This window comes from Peromyscus maniculatus, chromosome X, assembly GCF_049852395.1.
Source record: "Peromyscus maniculatus bairdii isolate BWxNUB_F1_BW_parent chromosome X, HU_Pman_BW_mat_3.1, whole genome shotgun sequence".
Classification (NCBI taxonomy): domain Eukaryota; kingdom Metazoa; phylum Chordata; class Mammalia; order Rodentia; family Cricetidae; genus Peromyscus; species Peromyscus maniculatus.
The window spans coordinates 61,985,557-62,001,873 of record NC_134875.1 but is presented as its reverse complement, the minus strand read 5'-3'; the positions used below and the strand labels follow the sequence as shown (position 1 = coordinate 62,001,873).

The following is a 16,317-nucleotide window of genomic DNA, read 5'->3' as shown; positions in this document are numbered from 1 at the left end:
GTCTTTCAGTAGACTTTTAGCAGTTATCTCAAATGGTTTCTTCTTCAGGAAGGTGCTCTTGAGCCCCTGACATGTACTGTCACCTATTTTTGTTTCATGATGCAATTCTTTTCGCCTGTTTCTTCCAGTAGCCTAAAGGGCAGAAATTAGGTCAACTTTAGCCTTCCAACATAAATCGCTTTTATACCATCTGGCATAAAAATGTTTGCTGAACAGATTATTGAGCAATGTTTAAACTTAGTCCATTGCTTTGATCCATACTTACATTTCTTCTACAGGAAGTATGTGAAAATGTTAGCCATACCATTCATTATCTTTCTGTAGCACCTACTATTTTTTATTCAGTATTTCAGGTGGGGTGACATTTAGAGAAATTCAATTGTGTATGTGGGCAATGAGTCAAATTCAAAATATACACCAAATTCAAAGTTAAGCATGATGTTTAAGAAAGCAAATGTATCTTGGAGCTTCTGTCCATTGTATCTGAGAGCAATTATTCCCATGCTGCCATCCTTGGGTAGCTAGCTACTTCAGGAACAAAGATTGTAACACAAATCTTAAAAGGTCTTATAATAAAAAACCTGAGGCCAGTTATTGGAGTGAAGATCAGAGAAGCAGAACAAGCCACAGCCAACCTCACCTTGCCAACTCCTCAGCCGATCCTGTTTCCACAAATCCTCAGACTAAAAGCCTCTGAGTTCTCACCCCTGAGGGTCTCAGTAGAATTGCTCAAAAGCCTCTGGTTCCTGTTCCTCATGCCTTATATACCTTTCTGCTTCCTGCCATCACTTCCTGGGTTTAAAGGCATGTGTCCTTCCCAAGCAAAGTGATATGAGATCTCAAGTGCTGTGATTAAAGGTGTGTGCCACCATGCCTGGCTCTGTTCCCAGTGTGGCCTTGAACTCACAGAGATCCAGACAGATTTCTGCCTCCCAAGTGATACAATTAAAGGCGTATGTGCCACCATTGTCTGGCCTCTATGTATAATCTAGTGGCTGTTCTGTTCTCTGACCCCCAGATAAGTTTATTAGGGTACACAATATTTCAGCCACAATAGATATTCTGTCCACATGATTAAAATGGAACTTAATGATAAAGACAAAGCTGGGGTTTGCTCTCTTTAGAGATATAGAATCATTTCGCTTTATTGTTCAAGTTATTTGCATCATCACACCCATATGATGGCCAATTTTTTCCTAATAAATGCTCAATATATTTTCTGGTACAAATTCATTTCAGCATAACTAACTTCAAATTGAATTGCAGAAGGCCAAAAGGACATGTTTATGGACTTGATGTTTATGCTTATATTACAAGTGGCTTCCCCAATACTTGGTCCCTAATTCCATGATGGTTTGGTGGTTCCTTCAAACCCTGCTTTTGTAAGGGCCTCTTTGAAAAAGATTGGGGAAATCTAATTCCTGAAGATGAAATAGTAGGGATAGCACATGGGCTGAGGACTATGTATGCTGCTCGCTGGTGCTGCATTAAAACACCAAGAGTTGTCTAGAGATTTATCTTTCAAACAAAGCTTTGACACACAAGATCTTATTTACTCTTCACAACAACCCTAAACCTAAACTAGCTTGGGCAATTGAAGATAGAACTCAATTCAATAGTAAACTGTAAAGAGATGCTTTGGATAAAGAGCTTAATATCACCCTAAGGATTACTTGGTGAGGGACTGGTGGCTTTAACCACTAACAGCCTGGGAAGAAAGCAATGAATGTATTTCTTTGGCCACAATGCAATCATGGCAACAGAAGCACCCACTCTTTCCACTTTGACCCATACAATCTGTCTAGGCAATTAATCAGAGCTCCCAGTGGTTTTCCTACACGTTGCCAGTTGCCTTGCTAATTAAACCTTCCCACAGAGTGTAGCAAGAGCACACCCCCTGAGGGCCCTCTGACTAAGGAAGGTGCCTTGACCAACATTAGTGAAAGCTGAGACTCAGGTGGCCTTGTCAGTAAAATGCACAGGAGAATCCTCCTCACTCAGTTTCCCTATCTCTAAAATGGGCTATCCTTTATCCGTCTAGACTAGTTCCCTTCCATTTGGTAGTAGGCCATCAGGAAGTGAAATCAGTGCTTAACCACAGCAGAATGTCCTCTGTTAGGCTCCAGTCGCCACTCCGGGCATGCTCAGTAGCCCGACCGGCTTAGCACCACGAGTAGGAAGAGGCTTTCAGCGCCCGCCTGGGCGACCGACAGCGGGCACTTTGATGAATCACGTGTGCTGAGGCCGTCTTAAAGAGATAGGCACCTACTTTTCCTCCACCCTAAACACCGCCCTGAGGGCGGAGGCGACCGCGGTGATTGCAGCTGCTTAGGGGCAGGGCTTGCCCCAGCGCTGAGTGGTAGCACCGGCGTGGTTGCGTCGGGGTTGCCTGGGAGTGGGGCGACCCAGGGGGGCCTGGGAGCGGCGTTTGGCGGGCAACCCTCTCTGTCCGTGGACGCGGGACATCCGGAGCGCTCCGAGGGGCTTTTGCCCTTGAGGAGACGTAGGGTTCCGGGGCGGCAGGTGACAGGGCCAGAGAAAGATGGAGCAGCTCGGGGCGGCGGCGTCGGGAGCTGGAGGCGGCGGCGAGGAACCCGGCGTGGGCCGGAGCAACAAGCGGAGCGCGGGGAACCGGGCCGCCAACGAAGAAGAAACGAAAAACAAACCCAAATTGGTAAGTGCTCCCGCAACCCCAGCCGGCCTTGGGGACTCGGGTCGTCCTGCTGTGGAACACGCGGGGGGACCCAGGTCCCCCTCCCAGCTGTACCCGCGGTCTCGCCGCGCAACTCGGGGAACGGAGACGGCGTGGGGGCGGAAGAGCACCCCTTCTCCACTTAACCCGGCCCTCTCCCGTGTCAGCTCGTGGAGAAGAAAGGCCCCACCCCGACTTGGGGACACCCCGCGTCGCGTCCTAGAGTACTGGGTAGGGCTGTTTGTCTAACTTGTGGGCGCAAACCTTCTTTGCGGGATTCCATTTCCCTCCCACCTCTTGTCAGTTGCTGTTTGGCCTCTTAACACTTGGGGTCCGGGGCAAGGGAACCTCCCTCCTCTCCGTTTCGAACACATTGTAGCCCACTCTTAGCTACATAAATCAAGACAAGCACGACATAGGTTCCCTGGTCCTCGACTTTGCCAGAAATTTCAAGGAAGAGGAGCCTGCGTGCGTTCCCCCCACCATGTGCTCGCCCAAGAAACATTTCTTTGGAAGCGTGTGGCTTGAGGGGAGCGTGGGAGTTGGAGGCTAGGCGAGGAACTCCACCCCCGACTATCCCGACACAGTGTTTTCACTTGGTTGAGAATGCTCAAAAGCGGTTATGTACCCCTTAAGTGTCTGACAGTCCTGACAGTGTGGACCAGTAGTAGTAGTTCATTTCCTGCTAAAAGGCAAGAACTCTAAGGGGCCTGGTATTGGGTTGGGAAATACTGGGGTTTCTTCAACTCATCAGTTGAAAGGGTTCCTCTTTTTTAAACTTTCTAATTTCAGTGGAATGTGGAGAAAGGGGTTTTCAGCACAGATTCAGCAGATAAACTTTTCAGCCTCTCATGAGCCTTTTGAACAGAAGATTCCTACTCCACATCCCAAGCACCAACCACATGTTGCATGTCTATATTTCAGCCGTAAGCAACAACTTGATTATACTAGACGAGAGGGTGAGACTGTGACATGCAACTCAAACCATTTCCTGTGGCATCTGGCCATTTGGTCTGAACTTGCACTTCTCTTTTGGCTCCTATTCGCTTTCCTATTACAGACTGTCGATGTGGGAAAACTGGGGTCAAACATTAAGACATATGAAGGCTTCCATTATGTGCGAAAGGACTTGAGCTAGATTAATATTACAAATTTAAAATTTCATAAGTTCCATACAAACCTGAGACAGATCTAGAAATTACTTGCTAATGTGTCCTATTACCCCAGCATTTACAAATAAAGAAACTGAGTCACAGCCTTTTGACTTGTCTGTATGATCTATCACAGTTATAATGGGTGCTTGCACCATAATGAATTTGAGAAAACAGGTCTGTGTGAATTGCTAGAGTTGAATGTATGTATTTAAAGATTTTTTTTTTTTTTGAGACAGGGTCTTTCTATATAGTCCTGGATGTTCTGGAACTTGCTATGTAGTAGACTAGGCTGACTTTGAATTCAGAGATTCTCCTACCTGGGCCTCCTGAATATGTGAGCCACCACACCCAATCAAGTATTCAAAATTTTAATGATGTGACTTTGAAATTTACCAGTTTGTGGTAAAAGAGTGATCTTACTTCTGTCTCCCTGACACCTGCCCCAGTACAAACTACTCTGATCAGTAGTAAAAAGTTTAATTAAAAATAAAAGTTAAGGTATAGTTTCCATTAGTAGTTTTATACATCCAGTAAGAATCTTCCACTTTTAAGGATACTCAAGGAAAAACATTAATCTCTATCAATAAGAACACCTTGGTACTATTCTCCTACTCTTTGGCTGTTTGTCCTGTTTCATGTTTTATGTTTCATTTGATTTGATAAGGTGATTGGATGATTATGAGATAGTATCACTTTCCGTTCCTAGCTAACTTCACTGTTCCATGGTGAACATAGCTTGATGCAGTAGATCAAATATTGGAGCCCAGAGCATAATACTGACATGAATTTTCCTTTTTCCCCATCAAGTGTATTTTTTGAGCTTTACATGATTTCTGTAAGCCAACATAAAACTAATAAAAAACAGGAATGCATTAGGACACATATGAAGAAAACAATTTGACAAAACAATATGATTTGGTAAACTTTTTAGGAAAGAGTTCACCTGATGTTTTTTTTTTTTTTCTACTTGTAGAGTTTATTTATTTTTTTAATTTTTTTATGTTTTTCATTTTACATACCAATCCCAGTTCCCCATCCCTCCCATTCTCCCTACTCCTCCCCTCTACCTCCTCCCACCTCATCCCCATCCACTCCTCAGAGGCAGTAAGGCCTCCCTTGGGGAGTCAACAAAGTCTGGCATACTAAGTTGAGGCAGGGCCTAGCCCCTCGCCCCGTGTCAAGGCTGAGCAAGGTATCCCACCATAGGGAATGTGTTCCAAAAAGCCATTTTATGGACCCGGGAGAAGTCCTGGTCCCACTGCCAGGGGCTCCCCAAACAGATCTAGCCATATAACTCACCCACATTCAGAGGGCCTAGTTAGGTCCTATCACCTGAGATTCTTAACTTAAAGTTTTGCAAGTATAAGACTTTAGACTAAATTTTAAAACACTAATGCTGTATATTATGTATCACTATAATAAATTGCCAATTATGAGTATGTGTAAAGGAGTTCTGTATGCTTATAAAACAGCCATATAGCAATAGAAATTATTTATCTGGTTTATTGTGCTGTTAGGGGTTCAAAACTCTTCAAATTATATGAAAAAAAATTGGATATGTTGATTTTTGTGGGTTTCATGCCTTTTGTTAAGTTTTTTTTTTTTTTTTTTGCAAGCATCCATGACTTGTGGGAAGAAAAAGAACCATTGCAGTTCAAAAGACAGCAAAGGTGGTGATGTGGGTGGCAGGGGCGGGGAGGAGGGGGGAGTTGAGGATTCTGCTGAAGGGAGAAGAATACTGCTGGGATAATAAGTTCAGCCATGATGGAAGTCTCTGCCACGTTCAAAAATTAACTGGATCACTGTAGAGGTTTTTTAAACTATACGACTTGTGTATAGTTGTATTCATTTAGTTGCTCATGGATTTGGAAAAATGAATATAGGGTTTTTTTTATAGGCAAAGTGACAGTTATTTATATCCTCAGCTTATTGATGGCTATTAGTGAGAACTTTTTCACAGTGGCCATTCAGAACAGTGATGACTTCTGTTTAAGGTTGTGTGAGTCAAATTTTAGCAGAATTCACTTCAGTTTTTTTTTTCAGATATGTATCCTTATAATGAGTACCCCTCCACCCATCCATCCCACCCACCCACCCACCCATCCATCCATCCATCCATCCATCCATCCATCCATCCATCCATCCATCCATCCACTCATTAGGGTTGGCAGTTCTTTCAATAACTCAACACATTTTAAATAATATGTTAATATCAGAGTTTTGAATTTTATGTAACTTTCTGGTTAGGCCCAGATTGTAACATTGCTATTAAACAGCACGACTCTTAGATTGATTAGTAATTTGGTGTCAACCATGGCTTGTATTTTGTTAAACTGAATAGGAGAGAAAATGAGCTAGAGAAGTGAAAGGGAATAGTTCTAGCTTGTATCTCACATATTTAAAGCAATGATTTAAACATTAAGAGAATGTAATGTTGGAGCTAGACAGATAGTTCAGTTGGTGAAGTGCTTGCATGCCAGCATGAGGAGCTGAATTTGTTGTCCAGCAATCTAGTATAAAGCCTGGTCTGCTGGCGCACATTTGTTATTCCAGTGCTGGAGGTAGGAGGAGACAGGCCAAGTGAGCCTAGCCTAACCAAAGGGGACCCATATTCCTTTGAAAGAGACTGTCTCAAAAAAAGGAAGTGTCTTCTGATGAATGGCCCCCAACATTGACTTCTGGCTTCTAAAAATATATGTATATTCTTGCAAACACACACACACACACACACACCACACACACACACCACACACCACACACACACACACACACACACACACACACACACACACACACACACACGAGAGCCAGAGTGAGGGGGCATTTTTAAAGTTTATCTAATACCTCCATCTTCTATTGCAAGGTGGTGGATATAGAGTAGCATGACACTATTTGAAATTTTTGTATTTTTATTTTCTGCCTATATAATTTCTGAAGCTGTTGCTTTTTTTTTTTTTTGACAGTGAAATTAAGTTAATAACTTTTTCTGATAGGTGGGAGAGGTAGATTGAAGCCAGGATTTGGATGTTAGCTGTTAACTAAAAGTTAATTATAATTGCACACTAATATTCTGGTTACTATGTAACTGATTTTTTGGCTATAATTTTTTTTACAATTGATGAATTATGTTTTGATTTTTAAATAATAATTAATGGTTTTATGTACAGATTTTTTTTTCAAGTGCTTACCATAACTTCTAGGTTTGGTGAAATGAAATTGTTCATAGTCAGGCCAGGCATAATGGTGCATACCAGTATTTCCAGCATTCTTGAAGTAGGAACATCTCACATTTGAGGCCAGCCTGGGCTATAGAGTGAGACCTTGTCTTAAAAAAAATTCCTAGTCCAGTGAAGCAGAGAGAGGAGTTAATTATATGAGAATATTTTAAAAATGTCACAGAGGGGCATTTCAGTCAAATTGGATTTCTTTTCTTTTTTGTTTTTCATTTTTTGAGACAGGGTTTCTCTGTGTAACAGCCCTGGCTGTCCTAGAACTTACTCTGTAGACAAGGCTGGCATTGAACATACAGAGATCCACTTGCCTCCCGAACACTGGGATTAAAGGCATATGCCACCGCTGCCTGGCGGATTTTTTTTTTCCTAGACAGGGTTCTTTTGTAGCCCTGGCTGTCCTGGAACTTGCTCTGTAGACCAGGCTGGTGTCTAACACAGAGATCCACCTGCCTCTGCCTCCCAAGTGCTGGGATTAAAGGTGTGTACCACCACTGCCCAGCCAAATTGGATTTTTAAAACCATATCTTTATGTATTAAGGTGTGGGGCTTTCCTGAGTGCTGCAGCTGGGACAGTGCTGGAGCACTCACTCTGGTGGTGAGGACAGGGGACAGCTGGTGAGCTTAGCAACCCTGCAACCACCCAGGCCCAGAACCAGGGTTATGAGTTGGTCCACCCCAACATCCACCCCATCTGTGATCTAGAGCCTGTGAAAGGGCTGGACCTGCAGATCCAAACCTGCAGGATCTCTATGACACTGGGCAACAGCAGAATATCCAGAGAAGTCCTTCCCAGTGAGGGCCCAGTATTGATAAATGTAGCAGAAGCCAGAGGCCTCAAACCAGACCAGTGACTCATTGCAGTGAACATTTGCAAGTAAAGATATATGGACTAAAGGGTTTATTGTATGACTCATCAGGCCACACTGCAGCTTCCGCAATGAGATTTTTTTTTCTTTTCCTCTTTCTTTTTTTTTTTTCTCTTAAATTTTATTTTATTTTATTTTTTTGGAGGGGGAGGTTTTAAGGGCAGAGGGCAGATATGAAGGGGTGGGGAGATGAATGTGATCAAGATGCATGTTGTGAAAGACACAAAGAATCAATAAAAAGTTAAAAAAAGAGAAAGGCTTATAGTAGAAGACATGTGCACCAAGGCTTGAATAGGGCTTTGATTGAAGGTTGTGGAGATACATTCTAGATAAAAATGACAACATATAAAAAGGTAGGTAGATAGAGAAATATGCTAATAAAGAATGTTTAACTAGATATGAGTGGCTGAAACAAAAATATGGCAGAAACAAAAAAAGTTATATTTATTAGTGGATCTGGCCTCAAAGGGATGGGCTCCAGGTCACAACAGATCTTTGTGTCTTATGTTGGAATTTCAACGTTTTTTTCCCCTGAAAGTCAGAGTCAGTTGTTGGAGAGATTAAAATGAGTGAGTTCCCTGATTAGATATGTCTTTCAGAAAGAAATTGAGACCTGTAGAGAATTTCCTGGAAAGGGATGCTGGAATGGAGGGAGGAAGGCCAGTCAGAAGGAACAGAGGAGCACAGTGGAGTTTGCCATTTAGAGTCCTGGATTCCAGTTGCTGCTCATGTATGTCCTGGACCCGAATTTCTTCATTCCTATAATTCCCATTTCCTCTCCCTTCTGACACTACCATGAGTATTCTCTCCAAACTGGAAGCATCTTTCTTGTTTGTCTTTAAAGAATCACACTGCTCTTATGGCCCAGCTCCTACCTGAGTGCTCTTTTTCTTCCTTTAAACCTTCACTGGTTATTTTATCTTACTGAGGAAGAAGGCTCTTCCTTCTGAGCATTTGGTTGTCATGAGTTTCAGTTTTATGTACTGATCTTGCTTTACAGAGATTTTAAAGTGCTTCTGGGCATGGCTGTTCTTTTGTTTATTCTTGTAAACCAGCCAGTGATTAATTAGCTGGGGATTTTTGTCTCTATAGGTCAGATATGTTGGGAGATTGGGAGTTGCATTGTGGAAAAGAGACTTAACAACAACAACAAACAAAAACAAAAAATAAAAGTATAAGAAAGTACTAGAGTACAAGTGGTAGTTCTGTTTTTTTTTTTTGAGATGGGTTTTCATTTATTCCAGGGTAGCCTTGAACTCCCTATGTAGTTCAGGATGATCTTGAACTTTTTATCCTTCTGCATCTACTTCAAATGCTGAGATTACATACTTGCATGCTGTATCTGGTTTATGTGGTGCTGAGGGCTCAACCCAGCTTCATATATGCTAGGCAAGCATGCTGTCAACTGAGCCCCATTCCCAGCCCCAAACTGTCATCATTTATATGCTATAATTTTTGTTTGTGTGTACATGTGTATATTATCAAATGAACTTTCCTGTCCATTATTCTCTTTCTCTTTGGGTTTGCTTGAGATCCTCATCTGATTTTGAACTTATTATGTAGCTCCTGAGGCTGGCCAAACCAGATCCTGTTTCCCTCCATATCTCAAGTGCATGGATTATGGCCTGAGCCTACATGTCTGGTTCTTTTGTCTTTTCTTTGAGTTAGAAGTTCAAATAACCTCTTCAGGGTCATGAGAAACTCCCTCCTCCCCTTGTTTGTTTAGATTCTTCTGATGTCAGAGTCAGAACTCCCATGCAGAGAGATGATACTGACATTACCAAGTACCAAGTAACAGTTTGCTGTTATTCCTAGGAAGCTTCAGAATAGTCTAAAAATGATATGGACTGTAGAGTCAAAAATTCTTGGTTCCAGTGTCCTTTCTGTCTTTTATTTTCTTGTGATCTCTGATGCGCATTAATACCAGAAATTTCAGCTCTTTGATTAATGTCTGCCAGTCAGAGGTATGGTTTCCTGCCCAAAATGCTTGTTTGACTTTTGGGACAGGGCCTTGCAATTCTGTTGCCCAAGCTATCTTTTAACTCCTGACCTCAGGTGATCCTCTTGTCACAGTCCCCTCACTAGCTGGAACTACAAAAGCATGCCACCTTTTCTGTCTGATTTTCCAGACAAGATGGCTTACATAAAATATAGTAAACATTAAGTATACATTTAGGAAATTGTATAATGTTATAGCAATAAATATTGCTGTTTGCCTTTTATATCACCTGAATCAAATGTGATTATGGAATTGGGGTATAGCTCCATGGTAGAGTGCTTGCCTGGCATTCATGAGGACCTGGGCTAAATCCCCATTTTTAGAAAAAATAAGTGTTTGTAGTTGTTGAATTTCATGTCTGTTTTGCAGTTTGAAATCTCTAATGTTGTTATTGTATAAAGTGCCATAATCAGGTGTTTGTTGATTGATTCCTCGTTCTCCTCTCCAATTCCCTTTGTTTTTATAGCATTGTACATTCTGTCCTTTTATTAATCATCCTCTCTTCTTAGTGATTGTAGATGTGTGCTTAACTTTTGCTCAGTTTTTTTACTTTTTTTAAATTTTAGATTCATTTATTTTATATTATGTGTATGAGTGTTTTTGCTTGCATGTATGTGTGTGCACCATGTATGTACCTGGTGTGTGTACAGGTCTCAAAAGAGGGTATCAAGTCCCCTGGAACTGGAGTTTCTTAGGGTTTTGAAGCCACCATGTGGGTGCTGGGAAACAAACTTTTGTCTTTGCAAGAGCAATAAGTGCTTCCAACCACTGAGCCATCTCTCTAGCCCACACTCTGAATTTTTAAAGAACATGTCTACTGTTTTCTTTGACTTGATCAATTTCAGGCATTTAAAATTTTTAAGAAAATATTCAGTAGATATGTATGACATTCTGTCTTGTCAAGGAGCTTAGTGATCTTGTGCAAAGAAGGAAACTGAGTCACTCAGGTGTTATGGGGACTGACTTAGAGAAGTTTAAAAGCTATCACGTCTATTGTGGAAGTTATCTATAGCACTGAGTCATGCTTCAGGGACTCTTAAAAGTAGAAAGTTATTCAATCTGTCACTTCTTTTGTTCCTTTTTGAACAATTTATAATTATAATCCTCCATAGATTTCACTGTAAGTACTAAGAACTTTGCCAGTAGCAACATGTCATTTAAGTGGAATCTTACTCATTTCTAACGCAATGTCAAACAACACTGTAAATACCAGCATGCTCTGAAAATAGTATATAATAATATATGCTAATTTATATGAATCAGCACATCTGATTAATATATGGGTAGCCTTAGCACTGAAATGGTTATTATTGAAGACACAGATTTCTCTCATTCCCAGTTCCTTCTGCCAGATTTGGGGTGTGTGTTACATTATTTTTTTCTGAAGACAGAAAAGGCTAAGATGATGGTTAAGTGACATAAAAACATTGCTGTGATCTTGTAGCCTAACTTGGCCTCATATGGGCGATACCCATGCTCACAATTGGTGCATGTAAAAGTTGATACATATTTTCACATGGTTGTTGATTGTGAAACTCAGGAATAGGAAGAAATGTGTTCTCTCTAAGTTAAAACTTATTACCCAATCAGGCTGAATCTGATTTACTATCAAATGATACACTTTGACCATAGTTTTAAACAGAATCTTAACCGAATCTGGATACTTGCTTTGTGTGAAGTGGCCTGGGGAAGAAGATATTGGTGCCTTTTTTGGTGACATAATGTAGAAAACACATTTTTTAACTCATCACCATTTGCACTCTCTTTGGTTTAGTGAAGATTTTACTGAATTGCTCTGGGAAGAGGGTGTTCCATATCTATCAAAAGCTTGAGTAAACTGGCCTCCCATTTCTATTGTTTGGTCTCTATAAAGTGGTGCCTGACATAAGTGCGAAGCTTCTAATTGATTCAGACAGCCTAGGTACAACTCAAACACAGCATTAGTAAGACATTACTCACAAATGGTCATTGACTCAGTCACTAGTAATGCTCACCTAAGGGACAGGAGGATTTGATTATAGTCCTTTATTTTTGAGACAGGGTATCATATAACTCAATGTGGCCTCAAACTTTCTATGTAGTGGAGGGTAACTCTGAACTTTTTATTCTCCTGCCTCTGCCTCCTGAATGTTGGGATTACTGACATGTGCCACTAATGCTCAATTTATGAGACATTAGGAATTAAGCCTATGCTTCATGCATGGTAGGCAAATACTTGAGCTACCACCTCAGCCCACAATCTTTTTTTAAAAAAAGCATTTTTTGTACTGTGATAGTTGTCTATAGATAGCCATATGTTTTGATAAATGTCCATTCAACATTTTGAGGGATTCTTAATGTACTCCTAATTAGTTGGTCTCTTTATCAAGAGAAAAGTAAAATTAAGTTGAAACATTTTAAAACATTGTAAAAATACTCAAAATAGAATATAATATGACCTACCATTTATCTATTGCCCATATGGAGTAGTTAGTTCTCTAGAATTTCTAAATTTACTTTATCTATCCTTTGTTTTTCCCTTGCTAGAGGATTTTAGTTCATACTCCAGATATCATGTCATTTGACTCCTACAGACTTCAGTGTGCATCTCTAAAAATTACTGAGTTCCTAAAAACAATCACTATGCCACTGTCATATGTTTATAAAATAGTAATGTAATCCTTATCATCCAATGTTCAACCCATAACCAAGTATCCTCAATTACCTAAAAAATAATTAGATTTTTAATCAAATATATGTGTAATTACTGTATACAGCACCAAACTCCTTAGATAAATATAGCTTTAAATAATGTTAAAATCTTATTCAAAGTTACTCTACATAAATATCAATCTAAGTTAGGTTCACATTTGTCTGTAATTCTGTGAAAGTATCTATGAGAGTTATCTGTTTAAGTGTGGGTAGACTGGAATAGCTACTCTGTACCATAGAAAATAGACCAAATTTAGACTTCTGACTTCACTTTCTTCATTTGGTGACTTGAGAAGTGAAGTGGAGTTTATGTGGAAGAATTTTCCTGCCAGAGAAGTGCTATAGATAGCTGGGCAAATGGGAAAATAATCTTGAATTCTATGCATATACACAGAATTCTGTAAAGAAGAGACATAGATTACAAGACTAAAATTACTTAAAAGTTCACAAAGTTAGAGAAATTATACACAGATGCACAGAATTCTCTGACACATACATACATACAATAACATGTTTAGGCTACTACCTGTATTTTTGTTTGTTTGTTTGTTTGTTTGTTTTTGAGACAGAGATTCCTCTGTGTAGCCCTGGCTGTTCTGGAACTCACACTGTAGACAAGGCTGGCCTCGATCTCACAGAGGTCTGTCTGCCTCTGCCTCCTGAATGCTGGGATTAAAGGTGTGCACCAACACTGCCCAGATAACTGTCTGCATTTTTAATTACCAAATAAATGGCACTTCAGATAGCTTTCTTTGTTATTTAGCCATACTGACATACTCTAGATGTGTATCTAGCTGACTGAGTCAATGAACCTTTGTCAGAAACTCTGAATTGCCATCTTTTTCCTTTTTCTTTTCTTCTTCTTTTTTTAATATTTGGGGTTTTACTTGAGATAAGGTTAAATTAATGAGGTGATGGTGCTGCAGATGGGTGGAGTAGATCAACTTGGGCAAATGATCTAGATTCTCCACAGATTGTTTTAAGAAATTACATAACCCTTTAGATACCAGTTTGTTGCTGTTACAGTGTTGAAAGGCAATGGGTGTATAATTTCTCTAACTTTGTGAACTTTTAAGTAATTTTAGTCTTATAATCTATGTCTCTTCTTTACCTTCTTGACTGAGCAGTTACTGACCCAGTCAAGTGTGGGCGATTGTCTTCTAAACATGTAAATGAGTGATAATTGTTGGGGCTCCATAGACAGCTGGCATTTTCTTCCTTTGTTTTGCTTAAGGGAAGGAAAGTTATGGATGTATTGTTTTATGTGCTTTGAAATTAATCACTGGTAAAATCTTAAATGTTTAATAGCATATTATGTTGACCGGAGCTGTTTAAGAAGTTTTATATGTAGATAGCGAGGCATTGTGTATTTATATCTTGACCTCTAATAACATGTATTGTATAATAGAGCAGTGTCATTACATAGGGTTGGGCCCTACACAAGGGTAGCAGACCATGGAGATCACACTATTTGCCAACATATGCCAAACAGCAGGCTCTATCTTCCTGGAGTATTTTTTCTACTTCACAGAAACATCTCATATGGGTTGGGTGATTTATTAAAAACCAAAAGGATTTCATTTTTATACTTAGAAGGAAATTCAGCAGGCATAGGGCATGGTTGAATGTATCATTTAGAGTAGGGGTTTTTTTTGAAATTGTTCTTTTAGTTATGCATATTTGTATGCTAGTGTATGTGCATGAGTATATTGGATCCCTGGAGATGGAGTTATAGGTATTTGTGAGCTGCTAGATGTGGTACTAAGAACCAAACTTGGGTTCTCTGGAAGACTAGTAAGTTGTCTTAACAGCTGAGCTACCTCCCCAGTCTTCTAGACTATGTATGTCATTTGTCATTCATTTTAAATAAGCATATTATGTGCATATCTGTGTTATATATTGTCTTATACTTGACTGCTTTGGTTTTGCATTCTGAAATCCTCACATAAGGATGACCATGTCCTTGAGGGCCTAGGCTCAAGGTTTAACTAAGGCTTTGTACTTTCTGTACTTCTCACAGTAATTTTCTTGACATTTTTTCAAAGAGCTTTACATAGTCACGGATCATATGGATAAGACTGTACTTTTTGAAGTTTGCACTGTAACTTGAACGTATTTTCATTTACATCACCCATGATACAAGGCGAGAACATACAGAATGTTAGATGGGATTGGCAGAGACAGAGCTTCTTATAATATGTTCTGCAGTCTGGTACCTTTCATTTTGAAATCAATGTTTTCCAGAAGATCAGTGTGTATATATAAAACATTTGGGAGTGAAAGTAGCCTTTCTTAGGTTGCCCTCACAAATAGTTTGCCATTGGCACTGCAGTGGCTTACATTTCTCCCCCTTTGGTTGAATAGCTAATGGTCTTTAAATGGAAGAATAACTTCCATTTAAATAACTATGTCAAGAAAAAAAAGGCCTGGATTTTATCCATGTTGGGTGGCTCAGATTTTTCATATATTTGTTTTACTAAAGCAGAGTGTACCTATGTTCCATGATCTCTAAACTCTTACACTTTTTCAGTATAGCCTATAGTTGCTTTATCAAACTGTTTTCAGATGCTCTTGTGAGATCCAAACCCTTCATTTTTATATAAGCTGAGTTGACCTGAGACTACATCCTAAATTTCAAGTAGTTGTGTCTCTATATCAAATGAAATGAGGCTTTAGTTTTAACTGAAAGTAGGGTTTGTACAGGGCTGTAAGCCCAGTTTTGCACACTTGTCCTTTTAGTTCTGTTCCAGCTAATTATGGATCAAGATATATTATTGTATTACATTGCAGATCCTGGCTTTTAACTCCCTCCTTCCCTTAAAATAATGTTATCACTTGAATGTTTCTAATACTGAAGATCACATTCCTCTTCATGTTTATTAGTTTTTTTGAAGACTATCTATGTAGAAGAATTGTCATTGAATGTTAAATCAGTTGTTGAATGTGTCAGATATTCCTGTAACAGAATTTCCCATTCATACCCATCACCAACTATGTTGCCATGAACTAGTGGAAACTCCAGTTTTTTAATCGTAACACACAGTACAAGTTTTTAAGACCTTGAATTGTGTTTTATAGGATCTAAAAGTGTTTCCTATTCTATTCAGAGTTGATATGATTTAACTAGGCTATTTATGGCATCTTATTGTTTAAAAGAATTTGTTTCTGGCTATCTGAGATTTCTTAGAAATGAACTAACTTTATAGGCATATCATTTTTAAAAATATTTTTAGCTGTCAGTTTGTTCTGTACAACAAAGGGGTCGAAATAGATTTGCATGAGCTTCATTCAGTTTCTACATATTAAAAAATCAAAGATTATTAAGAACTGTAATTAATCTGCCTTAACATAAATACATCATATCCATATTTTAGATTGAAAGTGGGAATTATGAAAGATCACTGTTTAGGCTGAATATTAAAAACTGAATATGCCATCTAACTTTATAGTTTTTTTTCTAGAATCCAAGTTATTCTAGTCCAGTGAAGGCTATAGAAACACTCTTTTATCCATATATTTCCCTCTAGAGAGTGTTAACTTCATGCTAGGATATGCTAGGCATTGAGTAATTTCTGTGGTTCATTAATCAAATACTCAGGCTATCCAGAGATAATTCAGTGATACTCAATATCATACCTCTGGTTGCTTTTTTGGGTTCATTGCATGTATTTGTTAAGAGCCA

At 39.4% G+C, this 16,317-nt stretch overlaps 1 protein-coding gene across 4 annotated transcripts in view; it reads left to right on the top strand.

The window, feature by feature from the left end:
* The first annotated feature begins 2,240 nt into the window (after positions 1-2,240).
* The window catches only part of Diaph2 (diaphanous related formin 2), a 748,266-nt gene continuing 734,189 nt past the window's right edge, over positions 2,241-16,317 (top strand). For 2 of the 4 annotated variants that reach the window (XM_076562124.1, XM_076562122.1), the window contains exon 1: positions 2,311-2,674. In XM_076562124.1, the coding sequence (XP_076418239.1) occupies positions 2,543-2,674 (132 nt within the window). In that variant the 5' untranslated portion in view covers positions 2,311-2,542. Of the gene's footprint in view, positions 2,675-16,317 lie in introns of all 4 variants that reach the window. The other 2 variants (XM_076562125.1, XM_076562123.1) reach the window with 2 other exon arrangements.